Source organism: Centroberyx affinis, unplaced genomic scaffold (genome assembly GCF_046629955.1).
Source record: "Centroberyx affinis isolate AG114_WGS23_722 - 3 ecotype Tasmania unplaced genomic scaffold, CSIRO-AGI_Caff_v1 ptg000266l_1, whole genome shotgun sequence".
Lineage (NCBI taxonomy): Eukaryota > Metazoa > Chordata > Actinopteri > Beryciformes > Berycidae > Centroberyx > Centroberyx affinis.
In genome coordinates this window covers 57,922-79,804 of record NW_027278947.1, presented here as the reverse complement: position 1 = coordinate 79,804, position 21,883 = coordinate 57,922, and the positions used below count along the sequence as shown (strand labels likewise).

The window sequence follows — 21,883 nt, the reverse complement described above, 5'->3', positions numbered from 1 at the left end:
CGGCAAGTTGTCCTGAACTACAATAAACGGAGATGGAAATTGGAACTTATGTTGAGAAAATGAGTTTAGTACAAATGGCTTTGCTTGCCCAGAATTTAGATCATTTGAGAAATGAGTGTATACTTCCCCCTCCTGTCCCCCCCAATCCCATCTACCTCTCATCTTTTCCTCTTTTCTCTTACCATCCAAACAGGGGAGTTAGCCAAAGTTAACAGCGGCAATTCCCACCTGATATTGAAGTGGTTAACAAGAAGCTGAGTGAAATAATTAAGATGATGCATATGCTTAACAAAACTTGACAGATGAATATCTGTGTTGCTCGCTGGTACTGTAAGTGGGAGGGCTGTGTGATCTTCAAAGATGAGATTAGCATTCATTTGGCATATTTGCTTTTTAATGGGGGAGATGTTTGCGTTTTGTGGGATTAGACACCTGCTCTGTCACAAAAACAGATGTATGAGGGAAACTGTTGCAAACATCCCCTATGATAGTCTCTGTCTCTTAATCAAACACAACAAAATGAATTTACGCTCAAGGCATGTAGAAATGTAAACTGATTTTTAAAATGTGTACACACACACACACAAACACACACACACACACGCATACAGAGGCAAACTCTCCCAACTTGTTTACAATTCAACAAAGAGAGTCTAATCACATGCAAAGGGTGGGAAACAGGAATCTGAATCTGAAAGGGAAAATGTTGCTGGGTTTTTGCGCATTTAGAGTTGCATTTCTGTTATGTTTCACTTGTGATTCAGAACAGATAGCGGCGGGTACCTTGGGGTCAGCGGAGGAAAGTTTCTTATTAAAATGTCAAGAGCAATCACTGCGTAAACGGCTAGAGTCATGGCTGAGGGAAAACAGCCTGAGCAAATCAAAAATTAAGTAATAGCTCTCATATATGATATCTATCAGGGAGCATAGGAAGATGATATTTGAGACAGAAGTGGAGAAATGAGAGGGGGAAGAGGGACTGACTGATCACAAACAGTCTAAGGACAAACACATTAGACACCTCATCCTAGAGCCAGGAATTTAGTTGGTTCTTCGTTTGTTAGTGTCCGGCACAAATAAAACTAGCGTGAGAAATACGGTTTTAGAAACTAACAACATCTGCATAGACAGTGCTTTTACATTTAAGAGTTTACTGGCAGTAATTTACTGTTGATCAAATTCATCTGATTCCCCTGAATAATGATGGGATTCTGATGTAGAATAATCAAATGATGTGATTCAGTGTAACCTCTCCTCAGGACAGGCAGCATAACTCATAGCCTCACCATTGACCAGTTCCATTCACCATCATTGTCTTACACAAGTCAAAACCTGTTATACAAGATTTCAATAATGCGTATAGCTGTGATTCATTGTACAATGCCGATGTACTGTGGGAAAAAAGGAGGGGCCTGTTCCAACCTGTAATGCGCGGGGACATAGAGGTGAATCTATAAGCCATATCAGTCTTTGTGGTGGCAGGCAGAGTCCTGGCAGCCATGCCTGCTGAAGGACAGAGCCAGGGATTATCACAGGCTGCGGAACATCAATGGAGGTAGGGAGACATTCACTGGGGACCAATATGTCAGTGAGAGCATTAATGACAACCTGGCTGACACCCTCCTCAACCTTCAGTGCTGCTCCATTCTTACTGAAGGGCTGAGTCTCTAGGACAGGGGTGGGCAACCTCCTCTGACACGAGATCTACAGGGAGTGGACAAAATAGTGGAAACACCTAAGAATATATGAATATCAAGTACGAAGTAGCGCCACCCTTTGCTTTCAGAACAGCTTCAATCCTCCTTGGATCGCTGTCATACAAGTCCTGAACTGTGTGTACAGGGATATTGGACCATTCCTCAAGAAAGAAAGCCTCCAGTTCTTTGAGGAATAAAGGAGGTAGAAATCTGCTTCACACTCCGCACTGCAGAACTTCCTATAAAGGCTAAGTGATGTTTAGATATGACTTTGTTTAGCAGTGTATATCGAAGCATGATCACCGTGGAATATGGGAACATCATGAGGGAACGGTGTTTGCACCATAGGGTGCCCCTGGTACTGCAAAATGACCTGATATTCCTTGGCCATTATACGGCCATGCAGTGCAATGATCTGAACTAATTATTTCACAAAGACAGCAGCCCATACCATTACAGATCCACCAACATGTTTAACATTGTAGGTTAAAGGCATCCTTTGGCTTTATCCAAATGTGAACCCATCCAGATGTATGAAAAAGGGTGAAAGATGACTCATCAGGCCATATTACTTATTTCTATTGCTCAGGAATGCAGGTTTTGTACACCATATTATGTCTTTGTGCATTGTCTTGGGATATAAACGGTTTCAGAATATCAGCCCTGCCATAAATACCACCTTTGGGAGACTCACAATGTATAGTTTTTGTTGAGACTGTTTTCACAGAGGTGTTGATTCAATTCTGTGGTAATGTTTGAGACTCTAGTTTTGTGGTACTTAGCAACTATCCTGTTATGTCCTATTGGCATATGTTGCCATGATTTCCCAGACCGGTCCCCTTACCACATAAAATACTTTTGTAGTTTTTGCGCCTGAGGCGCTTGCAATTCAGGCACTCACTATTTGGCCTGTTTGGGACTCTGTTACTTGCCTCATGAAAACACACATATAAAAGTGTTGATTGTCTGACCTCTTTTAAACCTGTCACATGCAAATTGGGATTTGACTTTATTTGACTTGCCTTTGTAGCTGCTTCTTGCAATTGTGATTTAGTTTCACGCTGCATTTCCATTATTGTATCCGTAATTAATAGACTTATCCTAGGCCTTAGCCTACCAACAGATGAATGTCTGTGAAAATGGCTGTGTCTTTCCTTGCAGTGCCTGAGATAACAGAGATAATTTGCAATAATATAGCTAATGAAGCTTTAATGCATAGCCTCAAATCAGCTTGTAGAGGAAAAAAGATTGAGTGGATTCAAGAATGATCTAGAATTGTTGGTCTAAACAATGAGCTACAGCTGACAAGGTTCGTGGCAGCTGTTCCTCCTAACATGATAACTCCAAACAATTAGAAACAGCTGTACTAATCAACAAACTAATGGCAGAAATGGAAATGATTTCAATGTCCCAAAACAGAAAAAAAACACAATATGTGAGGCAATTGTTGTGCTATGGGGGAATCCTGGAATCAGCCATCAGTCAAAATGGGGCCCAGAGAGATGGCTTGACAGATGCATTCATTACAGACAGGATGACAGGGGGTGGGAACACATGGCTCATTTCCAACAACTTTGTCGGGTTGACTACCCAGTGAATACTAATTAAAGGGAGGCGAGACATTTAAGGATACTGTATTTGCTCACTGCATTTGGCGCTCTCCACCTCACAATTACAGCTCTTCATCAAACTTTTCAACAGCTGGAATGCTATTTATTCTGCATACTTTCAACTTCCTGATTTCTACAATTTCCACCTGTTCTTATATTTTGTGTCACTCTCGACTTCCCTGCCAAGTCCAGCTCTCGTTCTCTTTTTATCTCTAGTAAAAAATACTTCTTCTCTGTTGCGCTTGCCATTGTTGATTATTGTCATGGTTGCAGGAGCAAAAAGAACATCCACACTTATAAAAATAACTTTCATTGCTTTTTAATGCACAGCAGCAGCAAGAAATGAATGGGTTTTAGTGCTTGGCCTTCATCAGCATTTCCTTGGTACAAAACTCTGGCAAAGGCCAAAGTGCTGAAACATGTTCACTTCTGATGGCTGCTATGCATTAAAGTACAGTAACTTACTTTTGTGAATGTGGACATTCCATTTTTCTTGAGTAAGTACACACGTCTGCACCTGTTCTCTGCTGTTATGAAATTAAGTGTACTACTTTGAGGTCTGTTTAAGATGCCAACTGAGCCTCTTTTCCCAGGGCCCTCAGCTACACAAACACAGTTTTCCATCTTCCAAAGATTCACAACTTGAACAGCATTTAAAAATCCATACAAGCAGAAGCATAACACTCTTCTCGCATCAATCTATTTTATGGAGGTAACAACTTTTGACATGCAAGCAAAATAATTCAAACTGTAGACGAGTGTGTGCTGGTCTCTTGCTAAAGCTAATATGCAACTGTGTGTAGCTCACAGCCTGAGACTCCTCACACCGCGTTGTGAACTGCTTACTTCTCCATCTTAAAGAGGGAGCACTGGGGCATTAGGCTGTAAATAAGAGTCAGACTCTCTCCAGTGGCACAAGGCCCTACTTATTCTGGCCTGTTAATGCATTTATGCAGAACACTAATGCAGGCTAGATGACCAGCCCAACTTAGTTCAGGCCAAACCCGCGGGGATGAAAGACTGGTAGAGTGGATGATGCTTAAGAACAGAGTAAGTCATGGGAGAGAGCATGATCTGGCTTGCTGCCAGGCTTGGGTGCAGGATATGTTCCAAAAGGAAATTTTCTAGGCTAAAGAAGAAAATGATTGAGTGTTCAACTTACAAGATACTATTTTTTATCCCAGGCTTAAGAATGGACAAAAAAAAAGGTGACTAGGAAAAAACATTCTGTTTGTGTTATTTTGTGTGATGATTCAGGCAACTAAATCCATTTAAACTACACATCTGATTGTACAAAGAATTTCAAAGAAAATTGAAGCATGTTTGTTATGTCTGTGAATAAGCTTTAAACTGAGACGTGCAGATTGAAGAATTTCAATCATGCCTGATTTTATGGGCTAATGAATGTGCTGCAGATGCTACCAACACCCATTACCATGCATGTGATGTTAACATTTCAGTGTAACTTTAGTTTGCAGATGTCAAATCAAGGTCATTTATTTATATAACCCTTCATCGCAAGTCACATGTCTCAAAAGACTTTACATAGAATGAGTCTACCTTGATCTAACTAATCAGCAATCAATCACAGAACAAAATTATGTTATACAGTATGCAACAAAAACAAGTAAGCAAAACAAACACAAGACACAAAATAGCTGGGGAGGCATAACAAGCCTAACTAACCTACATTGCCTAGCCTACCCGGCACCACCAACCTTAGACCCTCAGTGCATGCAAGGAAAAACTCCCAAGAAAACCTTATTAGGGAAAAAAAACATGGGAGAAACCTTGGGTGGGCCGAGTCCAAGCGGGATCCCTCACCAGGACAGCTGATTGTGCACTAGGTGCCGGCTATATTTCTTCTCTGTTATCTGAAACTGCTGTAATAATTCTCTTAGTAGGAATTAGTTTTATTACACTCATGCCAACATGGAGACATAATGGGTGTGTAGTTGTCTCTCACAGTGTATATGGCAACATTTAGGTGTTACTCATTTGTGTTATAGCTCCATGCCAATTTTTTTTTTCTTTCAAATTCGACCGCAGGACGAATGACCAATGAGCCACCAGGACGCCCAAAATATTTTTTATAGTACCTCTTGAAATTGATATGGTGACAGTTATAATGAAATGTTACACACCTTAGTGATATTTGCAGACAATATACATACAGTAAATTAGGGCTGAACAATTATTTTCCAAGATGAAACATTTTGTAATTCAGCGAAATTGAAGTGTTTGTTATATTTTCAATTCCCCTGAAGGTCCCGGCATATTAAGTGCTTCCATTACGCATCACCAGTCACAGCCTTTGAATTGCATGAACTGCATGAACGCACAACATACAGCCATATGCTTAGATGTTCTGCCTTCTTCTTCTGCCTTAGTCATAGCCACTGAAGAAGGCAGAGTGCCGAAATGTGTGGCTGTGAGATTGTGATCGTCATACATGAGGAATTGAGAATGAGATGAGAATGAGTTCCAGAGTGCAGCCTGTTTATGCTAGAAATCTGAAATGACACAAATGTCTCTTTTAGTGTGCATAGGTACCGAAGTGTCCAGCAAAGTGCGGTGCATCAAAACAAGATGGTGGGATGTGGTGTTGATATTGAAAGCCTTTTTTTAAAAGAAGGAAGATTTAGCTTTTTCCTTCCTTGAATCTTACTCAGCATGGGCTCAGAGTCTGACTAGGAATAAAGAAATAAAAAAAACAGCCATTTTAACAGAGGCTTAAAATTTATGAGAAAAACAAAGGCCTCTACCTGCAGCGCAAATCCAGAAAGGTGCAACAGTAAAGTTCCTAAATCACAGCCCCACATTTTTCTGTGCCCCGGCAAATTTTTAGCAGTGTTTTGCATGTTCTCCTCATGCTTGCGTGGGTTTCCTCCAGTTACGTCCCACATTCCAAAAACATGTAAGTCAGGCGGATTGGACACTCTAAATTTAGTTTCTCTACACTGTTTGCCAGTAAATTTCGGAATTGATTTTAAGATTTTACTGATCATCGAGGCTCATGCTAGACTAGCTGCATCTCTGATTTTTTAATCTGCTACAAGCCAAATCAAAGCCTTTTAGTCATTCCAAAGACCAGGGTGAAAACAAAGGGTGGTCGGGCGTTCTCTGTCAGGGATCCAGTACTGTGGAACAAGCTGAGGAGATACAGCTAGTCTTCTTTGAAATCACTCCTATTTTATAAACTTGCTTTTACTTAGTTTTTGTGCTTAGACTGATTGCTATCACATTCTTTTTTTAATTTTATTGTTATTTTATTAGCTGGTGAATTTAGGTTCTAGATGTAGGTTCTAGAAAGAGTCTGAGACTATTGTCAGAAATGTACTAGAAAAAAAAAAGAAATTTGCTACATTCATTTCACTATCTATAGATAAGTATAAACTTACCTTACCATGTTTGTTGCACCTCCTCACTGACGTGTGGAAGTCAAAGTGAAGCAACATGCTTCCTTGCTAATTTAAAATGTTATTTTCTCGCAAATTTCTGACTTTAATATAAGAAATTATGAGTTGTTTTTTTTCTTGCAAATTTCTGATTCTAATCTCAGAAGTTATGAGGTTTGTTTCTGCAAATTTTTTACTTTCATCTCAGAATTTATGTTGTTTTTTTTCTCGTAAATTTGTGACTTTGATCTCAGAAATTCAGTTTTTTTTTTTTCTTGGAAATTTCTGACTTTAATCTCAGAAAGAGTTTTTTCATAGAATATTACCCTCTTCTCCTCGGCTGTGGTAAAAAAAACCCACCTACAATGGCCCTAATACACTGTCGTAGGATAGACATGGTTTTTATGTATTCAGCATTTACATTAGATCAACAATATACATGTCACTATTACGAATTTTATGGAGGATTGATGTCAAATGAATGTTGTTAGGAGGTCGACAAACATTGCATAACTGGTGCAGTGATCTGATAAGCCTGCATAATAGTATGTTGTTAATACTGACCCATGTGCACACCAACAGAGTGCATGAATGAATTAGAGGTGGTAGTTCAGAATTACCAGAGAAATGAAATTGCGGCTGACTTACATGAGTAAATCAGGACTATTAAACACTTTTCATTTCCTTTAAACCACTTTACTGTACCATAAAATTCGAGAACACATGCAATAAACATCTTGCCTGCTTTAATACTGTGATAGATAATGAAATAAATGTCTTAAGAAGATTAAAAATCCCTGGCCTTGCAAATCAGCGAAGTGCCATCTTCCTGTGTGTGTGTTTGTGAATGTGTGTGTGTCTGTGAATGTGTGTGTGTGTGTGTGTGAGACTAATGTGCATATAATGGAAGTAGCCAAACAGTTACAGTAACTATTCTTTAAATACTCACCAAGAAAAAAGGTCACTAAAAATGGTAAGTAAATTGAACAAAGGACGGCTTTAAAAATGCACACCAGTGGCAGTGGTTTAAAGGCCCAATGTTTGATTGTTTAGGCTAAGCCATGAGTCACAGGAATATTTACAGCCAAGCAAAGCATGGGTAAAGGATTTTAAAAGGCATTTTTCAATTATGCGGCTGCCTATTTTCCATGGGGGCTGACAAGAACACCATCACATAGAGAGTCTTCTCTCTGGGCCTACAGCAGCATGGTGATAGTGATGTAGCTCTCTCATCGGGACATAGGTGATTTACTCCTATGGTAAATTGAGAGTAACATTGTGATTAATGTGGTGTCAGGTAGGAATACCAATGGGTGACCAGGCTGTAATTTTCGTTTAGGCTGGTTTAACATTTGCTTGTACATCTTTGATTTACATTGTTTGGAAGAAACACTTTTTTGTGTTTTTTTTCCTAGTTGGCAATCAAACAGAGAGTTTGTGTGCATGATGTAAATAGGCATGCAGACACTATATGTTTATGCTGCCATGCGTTGGCCCCACCATATTGGGTAGTGTTGTGAGAATGTGTATCTATCAAATGAAATGAAATAGGGGTGGGCAATATATGCAAGCCCATCTATTGAAGTTTCCTCGGATAACAGACGGCTTGAAAGGACTGTGTCGGCATTGTGTTGTTCCTACGCACCACAGCATGAAAGAAAAGACAATGCCGCATTCCCTGACTGTTGTCACAGGGCTTGTTCTGCTTTTACCTGCTCCCTTTCTACATACACTGTAGATGTCAGTCATTTGCACTTGTCTGCTCTAATATTTAATGGCACCTATTTACCACTGACGAGGTTGAGAGAGAAATGCATGTATGCACAATAGTGCTCCTCCCTCCAGAAGGTCTTGTGTCTCTACATGGCACCACCAACTTGTTACACTCAAAACGTGACATAATTACAATATCAGAGCTCGATGTAATGCCTGCCTGTCTGCCGTGAGTTTGCCCACCCCTTAGTCTCCAAGCTCAAACAGACCGCCCATGCTGTCAAGCCAAACCCCAGTCAATAGAACATCCTGTCAGAGTGAGTACCGCCTGCCAGACTGTCAGGAGCAGCACCAAGCGCCCAGCAGGAGGAAGAGTCATGGCCTCCCATCTGGAATGATCCTCTGGTCTTTAGAGGTCAGAGGGGACATAATCACAGCTAGTGTGTACAGGTAGTTGCTATTGTCAATTTCCCCAAAGTGCTTTTGCTGCAAAAAATATCTTGCACTGTATGACAGGGAAGGGTTGTTTAGATGTGCGACTATATTCAAGGTCTGATCTCTGATGGTTTATGGATGTATTCAAAACTTTAGTACAAACATACACATCGAATAAGCTGCGTGGAATTTCAGTTTTTTAAAAATGCTCTTCAGAAGCATGCTTGATTGATAGTATTACCTCGATAGACACTAAAGGGTGATTATGATTTGTGTTTCTGAAGCAGTGTGTCAACAGTTTTGTCATATTCTGCGAAAACCATTAAAGAAAAAGCTCAAGGTTTAAGGTGAAGGTAGATTAATCTTACCTTCAGTGAGGATGAAAAAAAAAAATCAATTTTGCTTTTGATTTCTGACACGATGTATCACAGCATGAATCAACTACTTATTCTGCCACTATTGGAGAACAGCTTTGGAATTTGAAAAGTAATAGCATTGCTGCTTCCAGTTACAACTCTCCTGAATTTGAAAATCAAGAGTAGCGCAGCAATCAATAACTGTGAATGACTGGAACATATTTGGCTATTTACTACAACTTTCTAAGGAGAGTACTGACATTCCGTTCCCTAAATGGGGGTCTATGACCAAATTAAATCTAAGCTTTAAATGTGGTTTGAAAAGCTTAGAGCTGTTTAGAAAAAAAAGCCAATACATTTTTACTGTTGATGATGTTGTTGGGCATACAATTAAATGATATCAAGCATGTTTTTCCAGTTCAAAGAAGTAGATATCCAACAGGGAGGTTAAGGTTATAGCATAAACACATGCACTCACTTGTCTACGCAGGTCCCTGGTCTTCTTGGTCATCTTATCAATGGCTGAGTTTAGTGGGTCACCTTTCTCTTTCCTGCCAGTCTGTGGGAGGAAACAAAAAATACCATGTTATTATATTACTGCAGTGACATTTCATGAATTTCACATGTCATAGCTCATGCCTTTGACTCCAAACAGTATTGTAAATTACTGTAATGCGCTGTAAATATTTCACACCGTACATTTGTTCAACACGTGAAATAAATGCAGCAAAGCTTAAAGAAAGGAGTATTTCAAGGTAGATGAATGATAGTTATGAAAATAAAGCACATGATGGAACAGATGTTGTATAGTGAGGTGGCTGGATTCACTGAAAACATGAGTCTGTTTGGACTGCTACCTAGCATGTGTGCTACATGGAAAGTATTGTTATATGCACCACAGTCCTGCTTATGGGCTGTACACTGTATGCTCAGAAACCATGGAAAACAGTGGAGGGATGTATACTAGTCCTTCAGCTATTGGATTTCCACTCTGATTACTATCTAACTTGGGATGGCAGCTCGGCCTGAAGGTTAGAGACATCCCGTCAGTGTCTTGGAGCAAACTCTACCTGCTCCAGCGGTGCCACATATGGCTGATTATGCACTGTGATCCCTCTGGTGAAATGCATACATGTATGTGTGTCTCAGCAAGCAATGCAAAGATGTAAATTCCTAATTGCACAGTAATGTATATAGAGGATGTGCGTTCCTAAAAATTGTAAATTGCTAACACCCATTCATTCCACATATACATTTGCATGTTAATACAATTTTAATGTATCCTTAAATGTGTCTGACAGGTTAAAATACAATGCATCAAAGCATACAACTATCAGGAAAACACAATGCCATCACAAGACTTAATTCCACCATGGTCCACTAATCATTTGGCAGGCAGACAGGCAAGCAGAGACTGATACACTGACAGGTAGACACACAACATATATTAATCCCATGTAAATTGTAATTGGTCTTGGACCATGTAAACAACAAGCTGGAGCTCAGCCAAGCTCACAAGTCTGTGCCACCGACGTCATGGAAAAGGCATACACGGTTAGCCTGTATTCTTGAAAACAAACCAACCTTGTACTGTATTACACAACAGCTTGTACCAAGCGAGCTTATCTCAAGGGTCTTTAATTCGTACAAACTAGATGTCTGTCTTTTCGTCAGTGTGTTCCTTAAGAGAAAGAGCGCTCTGACAAAGAGCCTTCTGCTTGTTAGGAAACAATTAAGAATGTGCTACTATTGTGCTATTGACTGCTATGCTGCTGCCCCTCCCTCAAGTCCTCTTAATCAGATGGCCCACAGCTGCTTGTCACAAGTGTCACCACACCTCACACTAAACGACAATAAGCCTTCCCTCTGTCCTTCATTCCCCCTTCTTCTCTTACTTTCTCTCTATCCCTCTCTCATTACACATCCACTCATTTACTTTCCGTCGATCTCCAGCCCTAACCTATTTCTCTCTTAGTATTAAAGGAGTAGTTCACACCAAAATTGTTTCTAGCCTCCTGAAGGTGGGCTTCCAACTGTAGGGTGTGCAACTCTCAGTGCATTCTACAACAAAGAAACATTGTTGAGGAAAATATAGGTGATAATGAGGTAAATATTGGACTTTTGCCCCCACAGTGCAAACATTTGGCTACAAAGCACTTGGATTATGCTGCACGAGCTGTTTGGAGAATTTTTTTGAACAACTTCAGTGTAGTTTCAACTGGCATGGGGGTGAGGGGCGTCCCGGGGCTTGAGTATGGTGTTGAGTAGTTAATGACTGAATTTTTATTTTGGGGTGAACTATTCCTTTAACATTCTCCATCACTTCATGGTGGCCAAAGTTACCTTCCTAAAATGAATTGTTTTTGGCATATTTAAGGTGGGCTGTAATATACTGTATTTTTGCATGACACCTATGTACTATTCCATAAGCATTGTTTAAGAATAGGAAGGGGGTAGAGGGTCGGAGGGCAAGAGGCACTGCAGCCCTTATGATGAATTAGATATAAAGTGAGACCAATCAAGTGGCCAAACCATGTCTCACATCAGTTGTAGTCTCTCTCCTGTCAACAGCTGCCCGCATATTCCAAAAACCTGAACAGGCAGGGGTTGGTTAGACATTTTCCTCTGTAGGGCTAGGGATAGCTATAGATTGGCATGCTTTCCATTCCACTGACCAGACTGTCAGAATCAGAGTGCAGCAAGCTGTTTAAGCTGTATACAGAGAGATAATCAGCTCTCATGTTACACAAAGCTTATGTTTTATATTATATTTACCGATTCACAATGTGTATTAACAAGGGAACAAAATCATTGTCACTCCCACTGGTGTAATACTGCATCAATAAATAATCTGAGGAATGATATATTGATTATTCATGATTTCACTCTCATTCTTCACACATCACTGGCATATTGTGCTGTTTTTCGTATATAGCCATCTACATTCAAAATAATAAATGTGTGCAATTGTACATCATTAATGTAGCACTTTCAAAACATTTGTACATGCTTCATTTCTTGATGTCCAAAATGACTTGACTTGTTCCGGTCTTTGTTTTGGACTTGGTCTAAACTGTCTTTGGTCTTGATCTTGACCAGCCTCACCTAGGACAGGTGCTGGCATTGTCTTGGTCTCAACTAGAGTGGCGTTGACTGCAGCACTGCCTCAGCACTGCACAAAATGTATCTAAAAAGATTAAGCTGCATGTATGACATCAAAGTATGTAGCCTTGATGTCAGTGATTACCTCATGTCCCTTATGCCATACACAGTCACAGTCATTGCTATTTCTATGAAGCTTGTTAATTGCCTTTTATTTTGGCAGGTGACCCATGAGAAATGTGGCGCCTCTCACTTCTGAAGCATATGGCAATAAAAGTGATAACCTTTTCAAAGACGCTGCAATTTTGGGATGGCACCATTAATGTTGCATTTGGGGTCTTTGAAAGGGTGAGTAAAGCATGTGTTAGGATTCTGCTTCATAGAGTGTGTGTAAAAAGACACGGCCCTCATGGAGTGCTGCTTTTTAAACTCCCCTTGGAATATCTGGGGATTTTGTACCTAAATATTGTTCTTCGATATGTACTCTTTATAGCAAAAGACAAGGGGCCAAGTCTTTAACATTTAATTCAATACCTTCAGGTGTAACAGGTGCCTGAGGCTTCTTTTGTCAGGAAGTTCTTACCCAGAAAAAATCCTTTGGTTAGTGAGATAATCAACAGATTGTAAGAGACAGTGATTTTCTGTCAAAGGAATACCAGCATACAAAATTAGTTGTCTCGTTGCCGGGCAACCACCTCCCAATTCTGCCCAGCATAGCATGGTGAGCATCATTATCCTGGTGAGAAAAACCAAAATGCTCATCAGCCGTTGCAGAAAAACATGTACCTGGTGACAAGGGAACCCATTGATCCATGTCAATAAGAAATAGGGAGGACAGTGTCCAGAGGCACACTGACCACACCTCCATAACAACACAGCCAAATGAAATCGACTAGCCTGGCTATTCAGTTATTACCCAGCTGAATGAGACACAGAATCTGGTTGTTCATCTCTGTGTTGTGGGACCATTGTCCTGGCCTTTTGATAATGGAGTGAACACTTCGCATCTATATGTCACAAACAGAATATCAGATGAGACCCCCCCTAACACTCCCTTCATAGCAAACATACCTGAGGTTAATATGCTCTGTCACTTCCAATACCTTTGTCACTGTCAGGCTGTAAAAAATGATTGTTTCCCATTACTTCTGAAATTGCTTCCCATCAAATAGTAGCAGAAAGGGAATGCCCCTCCAGATCACTGTAAACTCAGCTCCCTGTTAAACAGAGGCACCAGCCACTCACCACTGAAAATGGCACCATTTTATTCACGATGTGGTGACTATGACAAACTTGCCCCTTTACATGGGGTGTCATTTGGCTGCTTAAGTATGTTAACTCTGGCAATGAAGTAGTGTAGTTGTGATGCACATGTCAGTGAACAGATAGCAGAAAGTGTTCCTGAGAGTTAAAAGCGATGGTTCCAAATCCACCTTCTCTGCTCCTATGCCTCAATGGACTTGACAAGCAATAAGACGACAAACTGAGGAGAAATAACAATATTGTTTGAGCATCTCCTACACTTTTGGATTTGGCCCACTGCAGGGAAGAAATAGGGATTACAAGCTCAACAGCGGTCTCAATGGGGATGTGTGCCGTAGGGAAATCTGGTGTATACACACACATGTTCAAGGTCACTGATGTGAAAGTGCTGCTCCATGAAAAGAGCCTGTAGCCATAAAAACAGATATGATTCCCATTCCATGTAATGTATTGCTGTCTTGCCCTTGGCCAAGGCTCATATAGCATGAATTTTCCTCCGTATAGATGTTAAGCATTAGAAATGAGTCATTTGTCTCCCAGCTTGCACTATCGTCAGCCAGCTCTCTCCTAATAGCAATCACGCAATCCAGTCATTTACAGTGGAGCAATGCACCAAACTGAGAGGAAGGGAGCTCGCACTTATAACAGGCAGACAAGTCTAGTGTGTGTTTGTGGCAGCTGTAATACAAATTTGTGTTTGTGTTGCAAGTCATACTCTGAATCTTAGAGTGAGCTGTGTGCCAAACACACTCATACAAGCACGCACACACAGACAGACACAGACACACACACACGTGGGAGCAGGAGCCACAGCAGAGGACATAGCAACATTAGTCACAACGCTGCCTAGAGAGCCTCATGCGAATGTGTCATTTAGGCACCGGAGGGAGGCACAGGATTAAAGAAACTCGCCACCAAAAATAAAAATGGGCTTAACTGGAACATTTCTGAGAGCCCTTCAGATGTATTCGCACAATCTTAATGTATAACCGACACCCTTATGGAACTGGCACAACAAGAAAATGGTCAAGTTCTCATTGACATTGACAAGTAACTCTATTGTCAAGTTTCACACCATGGCACGTATACTGAAAAACAAAACAGCTTCCACAATTGTGTTTTCTTTCTCCTGGAATCAAAAATCCCAGTGGCCTTTTTAGTCTTAACTCTCATATCTCAGTTAAGTAGATTAAAAAAAATAGCACATCGATGGCAGCCTAAGGGGACAAAACCCAACACCTGTTATTTTGGGCTCCTGCTGACTCCTGAGCAGTAGTTCTGAAGAGGCTATAGATATCTGCCTCATACCTACTACAGATCTTGTATAATCTTGCACATGGAAAAAGTATTTAAAGATCTATGCGGCCTGCTTTTGACAGTCAAGTCAAGAGGGCTACCATTAGCAAAAATATGCTTCCCTTATACTATAATTACTCTTCAGCTTATATTTGCTCAAAGTCCTCTGCAACACGCCCTCAAGAATTTATTGCTCATATTGGTTTTTCTACAAAATGTAAAACACCCAATTAAAAACACTACGCATGAATCCCCCATCACAAACTTTTTATTCACGGTGGTCCACAATGATGAATCATAGGTTAGTCGATGCGTCAGAATCCTATCCCGCCTGAATGGGTCAAAGCTGTGGTCTTTGATACGTGTGTGCGTGTGTGTGTGCGTGCGCGCGCACGTGTGTGAGAAACAAAGAAAGAGAAAGAGAGAGAGAAACAGAGGGATGAGTGAGTCACAATATTGTGTTTCTTTATGTGTAAATTGTGTTCATCCGGGAAACTAATTTCCTCCATTTCCATCCAGGTAAGCTCTGTATCTGTAAACCTTTGTGCTCTCCTTTACACCGCCATTTAAAGCCTGACAACACAGCCTGGGTGACTCAACTGTCTCCCATATAACGACATTGATTGCTTAGTTTGGACTGCCACATAATGGAATGTGCATGTTGAGGGTTTTTCTGGTAAACACAAGTCCCCATGGTGTTTTGCAGACAATGTTCCCAACTGTCCCCATCCATTATTTTCCACCCCCTGGTGTGCACTCATTCATTCTCAATGGGGGAGAGGGAAATAGAGGAGGGTGGCTGAAAATAAGCATCTAGCGTAGAGGGTAATGGAAGCAGTAATAGTGGAGTTATTCTTGCTCACTCAGGAGACTGACGGCTAAAAGACTGACGGCTGTCTTTTTGTTAGATTTTCTTTATTAGGTTGTTACTGTTGGCGGTATGTTTGTTTTGTTTCGTTTTTTGTTTCTTCTATAACAGCAAACAGCAAAATACTAGCTAATTATGTTTTTTTTCTGTTTGAACTTGTATGTACCTTAGTAATGTTCTTGAATAAAGAGATTTGAAAAAAAGGAGACTGACAGCTGGTGGATGGTGCATGCTGGTGGAACAGCTGAGGGCCCGTGCGGATTCGCTCTCTCAGGCCCTCCTCAAGTAAGTTGTGTAGTTTAGTGGCGTACTGCAGCACAAATTGCTTCACTGCATTTCTGACCTCAAGTCCTGTTAATGGTGGAATAAGACATACAGCTGTGTCTGTGCGAGAAGTGTAGAGTGCAGAATGATGTGGCACTTGATTTGGAGTATGTCCGTTTTCCTTCCTCCACTTACTTTGAAAATGTAGCGGTAACACTTTACAATAAGGGTACATCAATTAAGGGTTAGTTAATGCTTAATAAGAGTTAGTTAATGCTTAATAAGCATTAACTAGCCCTAATTTACTAATGGTGTTCATTTTAACTAAGGTATTCATTTATACATTATTTAATAGTTTATAAAGATGACTATTAAATAATGTAGAAATTAATACCTTAGTTAACATGAATACCATTAGTAAATGATTACCAGACACATTAGTTAACTGTTAATTAAGGGTTAGTTAATTCTTATTAAGCATGAACTAACCCTTAATTAATGTACCCTTATTGTAAAGTGTTACCAATGTAGCTTATTGACTTACATGTAAGTGGGCTCAAATAAAAGCTAATAATTGCATTTCAATGGCATCAAATGTAGAGGTGGTATCGCAAGTGTCATGCAATTGTGGTGGAAAGTCATTCAGTGGGACTGGGACCACTACTACTTACTACCACCTGTTATTTGTATGTCCTTTGTGGGCACTACATGAATAAATGAATAAGTAATAAGCTTTTAAAAAGGAGACAGTTTTCATTCATTAACCGAACTAAATACTGTTTTTTTTTTATCTCCGCGCCTCTGCACCTCCCTTGGAACTGTGCCGTGCCCTTCTTGGGTACATCTTACACTCTGAAAACCTCTGCTCTTATGCAATAACAATGACAGGGGCAAGAAAATGCTGAAATTGAGGGGAGGCGGAATAGGTGAGGAATGGATCTGGTAATTCATAGTCAATAAGCTGGCAAATCAAAGGAATGGGTAGATGAATCAGAGGGCAGAAAATAGAAAACGAGGTGTGGGGGGGTTCTGTTTTTGCATGAGGCATTCTGTCTCATTGTCTCCCAAAATCAATGTGTTAAATGATATCAATTCCAGCTCCTTGTCAATTCAATTAGGCGGGAATGAGAGGTACAATTACTGTCCAATGTGGTTACACTGTCTGCAGCAGGCTTAAAGGGGAAGGCGAGCTGCTACAATTCCGATAACGAGAGGGTGAGAAAGTGTGTGTATGTGTGAGCCTTGGGGTGTGTGTGTGTGTGTGTGTGTGTGTGTGTGTGGGTGTGTGTGTGTGGGTGTGGGGTGGGGGTGTGTGGGGGAGGTGAATGTGCTAACATGTTGGTCGGGTTACTAGTAGATAATGGGTAGCTAGATCCTCATTAAGATAAGTTGTGCTCCCTCTGCTGTGGTGCCATGGATGAGCCAATTTGACTTGTTCTCATTAAGTGGAACTTAAAGAGGTGCAGCGGTGGCTATCAGCTAGTTTGATTACAGGATAGAGAGGAGGAAAACACGTTCCGATGCCTGTGGCTGGAAAAAAAAACACCACCAGATGAGGGGTCCTGATTAGAACTGTTCTATTCTCCGCAAATGAGATGACAGATTAATTTAGAACAGAAATGGATGGCATATATATGTGTGTGTGTGTGTGTGTGTGTGTCTGTGTGCATATGAATAGAAATGGTCAGTTAGCACAGCACTTGAAAATAGGATAATTCAAGAAATAGTTTGTGCAGATGAACTACATACTGTGTACTGTGTTGTTGTACAAGTTTAAAAATATTCTATGCAAGCTCTATGATAGAAAACATGTCTTCCAATCTCCATTATAATTTCAGCTATTTTTGTGCCTAGCTCAGCTAACTTGTTTTGCCATGCAACTGCTGACAATGAAATGCAAATGAAATGAAGAGGAAGTGGAGTGTGAGTCTCTTCTGTCTTCTGCTTATAAACCTTTTGTGGCTATTGATTAGCAGATGTGATGCATATGTAATTTGTGGAAAAATACACGCATGCATATGTGTCTGACCTCCAGAAAATGTTTTTTGATCTAATGGAAACAATAATCACCTAAGGCAGTGGCTCTCAATCCATCCTGGTCCTCAGGATGCAGAGTCCTGCTGGTTTTCTATCCTAACAGGTAGTTAATTGCAGATAATTGCACCCGCCTGGTGTCCCAGGTGTAAAATAGCTCCTGATTAGATGGCTAGAATGAAAACTGTCAGGGCTCTGGATCCTGAGGACCAGAATTGAGAACTATTGACCTGAGGTAACACTTTACGATAACATCATTAATAAATGGTGAATTAATCATTATCTACTACTTATTATCTCTGTTATATTTATTAATTTATTGTTTAACTCAATTAGTAAGTAATTGATAATTAGTTTTCCCCTAGGGGATCAATAAAGTGCATTCTTATCCTTATCCTTAATCATTAATTAATAACATGTTAACACAACAAATAATTATTTATATGTTGTATCATTACTGTTATGACATGAAATCAATGATTTTTGATTGCTTTAATTTCAATTTGTTATTTTATTATCCGACTTAATACTTTTAAATATTTCTAAATGATTAACAGATTATTTGGAAAATATAAAACAAATGCTGTGATGACCACTGACAATGTCAAAAGATTAAGAGATAAGAATGATGGGAATTGTGTAAAAAAACAAAAATAATTGCCTAAATTGTAACAATTATAAACATCAGTTGGCACTCTACAAAGATGGCCCCGATAAGGTTTATCAGTTGCAACTAGGTGTCCACAGGATGCTTATTTATATTTTACAAATAATTTGTTAATCAGGTTTAAATGTTTTATTAGATATACCAAAGTGTACCAATTACTAACAAACCGCTGACTACAGCAATCAAAAATCATTGATTTTACATCAACTGTTATGATAAAACATTGATTGATTGATTAAAATATCATTATATTATGCTATCATTTACTATACATTCACAGTGTAGGACATTATTAATAATCAATTACTTGATATGATTAAATTATAATCAATATTATATGAGTAATTCACCATTTGAAACATGTTAACTCATGTTATTACAGAAGTACACACAAACACATGCAGACACGCAAGTGCACACACACACACACACGCACACATGCAGTAACTTCTCAGTTCTACTTAAATTCTATTGAAGGAGAAAGTATGAGTAACCAGAGCACCTGTGTGGAGCCTCAAGAGATCCAGTGTACTCTCAACTCCCCATGCGCTGCATATGCGAGGGCTCTATGTCTTTTCTCCTCTCACATGGCTGCCCATGGTATCTATAACGGTGTTGTTTGAGCCTGGCAGTCTCCTGACAGTTAGAGTTAATGCAGCCGAGTACAGCGCTGCCTGAGGAGGAGCCGGCGTGCCTTCTGGCACTAGCTCTCTTATGTTTAATGGCTGATGCCGTTTGCTTACTCCTCTCATTACACTGGCTCGTGCTCAGACTGTGGGCCTGTCACTGGCTATTAGCATCTGTGGTCAAGCAGGCTGTGGATGAGAGGAAGCATCTGGTTTATCATCAAGCACATCGTAAGTAGGGAATGAGCAGTTTATACGGGATGGGCTCAACATGGAATGAAGAATTAACACCCTGTGTGCATGGATACAGATTTGGTTAATTAATGGATGGATGAGACATGGAAGGAAAGGGTGACAGTCACCAGAAATTTCAAAAGCAGAAAAAACTGCTGGGTCCATACGGTATAGTATTTTAGCAATGTTCCTGTAATATGAGCTGATGAGAGGGCAAAAACTCTTCATGCAGTTTTTATACTGCACATACTTAACTCAAAGTTATTCTTAGCCTTGGCTGAGGGTTGGCTCAAGGCTAATTTAGCCCCTTTTCACAATGCACCAGCTAAACTGGGGGCCGCTTTTAGAAACCTATTGATAGCTTCAAACAAACTGGACAAGAGAACTTTTGCATATAACAGTAACAATCTCAAGTACACATATAAAAATCCAGCTGGAGAGTGATAAAGATGTAGAGGCAGAGAGAGGAAGCAAAAGACAGAGACAGAAACAGAAACTGCAGCAGAGACAAAGACAGAGAAAGAGACAGTGGCAGAGACGGTGGCAAAGACAGAGAGACAGAGGCAGAGAGACAAAGACAAAGACAGCTCCGTCTGGAAGCTAGACAGCACCTCATTCCACAAATCCCCAATGGATTCATCTGCCAAGGCCTGAACCAAGGCTTTCAATTCAGTGAGACAAACCAGTACCAGAAGAAACTGTCCCAAAACACCCTAATGAATAAAGGTGCAATTAGCTCTGGAATTTAACAAGGACGTTTTCAGTCAAAATTCTCCAAGTGACACAGCAAGATGTCTCTAACATGCAAAGACACTGAACTCATGTACAAAAGATTCTAAAATAGGTTAGCCTACTTTTAAAGGCACCCAGCAATACTTTACCGGGTCCCATCCAGGGCTGAGAGCCCAGTCATCTTAAGAGTTACAAAGGTTTGAAAATACTTTTAGCCCTGAGCTAAGTGCAATGTGGAAAGTTCTTCGAAGACACGTCTCAAATCAAAAAGGATCTTGAAACTCGGCCTTGATTATAACTGGTCTGACTGCTAAACTGACACATTTATATTTCATGAGTTTCTGAAACACACTACCTAGTTACATCAGCACCAAAACATAATGGGACATAATGCAGAAATGCGGGGGTTTAAAAATAGAAAGCATGAAGGGAATGGGGAGGGGTAGATATTAAGTAAGTTGGGCTGAAAGCCAAGGTTTGAGGTGCATAGTTTAAGGAGAAGGGAAGAGAAAGGAAGAGAGTGAGAGGAGGAAAATGTCTGGTTATCAGACAGAGAGGGAGAGAGGGAAAAAAAAGTCTAGTCCTGCAGCAGCAGCAGCATGGGGAGCTAGAGCAATGCTGCCTGCAGCCTCCCTGAACTGAATAGCAAGTAGTTTGCGAGGGAGGGAGTGACTGGAGGAAGGGCAGCAGGAGAGGAGAAGAGAAGCGAGGGAGGGAGAGGCTGAGAATAGGTTAGAGAGGGTGAGAAAAATAAGTGAGTGGCGTGATATCTGTGAGAGCAGGACCGTGGTAAAGAGAAAAAAAAGCAACCGGGGTAGAAGGTCTGTATCACTGATGCACTTTTGTTTTACCACAGAGCTGGAAAAAGCCAATTCATCACACAGACATCCACACACATGCATACACACAATTACCATGCGGCTATTTGTGGGTACTTGGTGCTTTTCTTGAATACCCAGCAGAATATATAATATATGCGGCATAAGTCAAATGCAGACAGCAAGTCTAGAACACAAAACGGACCAGGCCAATCTGTTTTAAGGAACTGTTCTCAGCAGCACGAGACATAATCCCATTTCATCATCTTTCATGTATTCCATCATTCCATTCTGCATCCCTTGGTGGTGGATCACACTAAGGGATGTGTGGCATATTGAGGGATTCCCATGTGTGAGCCCATGGCCACAGAGCAGACGTTAGTCTTGGCTGCGGGGGTCAGACAAATCTCATTGACTCCTCCATTAGATGGATTCCCACACCTGACCCCTCCACTGTGTATCCTCATGATCTTTCATCCCTTTCCTCCCTATGCGGCACGGTGCTATTAACACTGATTGTTGGCTGTGGCCGTCATGTCATCACAAATACCTGTCATTTGGCTTCTGTGATGATTGTGCCACAACATAAACTATGAATAGGTGCTGGGAGGAGCAGGGGAACATTCTCCCTCACACAAACCTAGTGCCCATGCAGCATACAGTATAAGGAAAAAAAGGCCCGTTTTGGTCATTCTCTGTCTTTGTGCCTTGCTCTTTTTCTACTTCTTTTTTTGTTTTGTGTGTAACATCCAATCCATCATGGGTGAAAT

The 21,883-nt window shown here is 40.5% G+C and overlaps 1 protein-coding gene across 2 annotated transcripts in view; it reads right to left on the bottom strand.

Annotated features, from left to right (window-relative positions):
* ctnna2 (catenin (cadherin-associated protein), alpha 2) overlaps positions 1 to 9,759 on the bottom strand; it is a 79,381-nt gene extending 69,622 nt beyond the window's left edge. The window contains exon 1 of one of the 2 annotated variants that reach the window (XM_071546791.1): positions 9,688 to 9,759. In XM_071546791.1, the coding sequence (XP_071402892.1) occupies positions 9,688 to 9,720 (33 nt within the window). In that variant the 5' untranslated portion in view covers positions 9,721 to 9,759. The remainder of the gene's footprint in view (positions 1 to 9,687) is intronic. The other variant, XM_071546785.1, reaches the window with a different exon arrangement.
* Between the last annotated feature and the right edge of the window lie 12,124 nt (positions 9,760 to 21,883).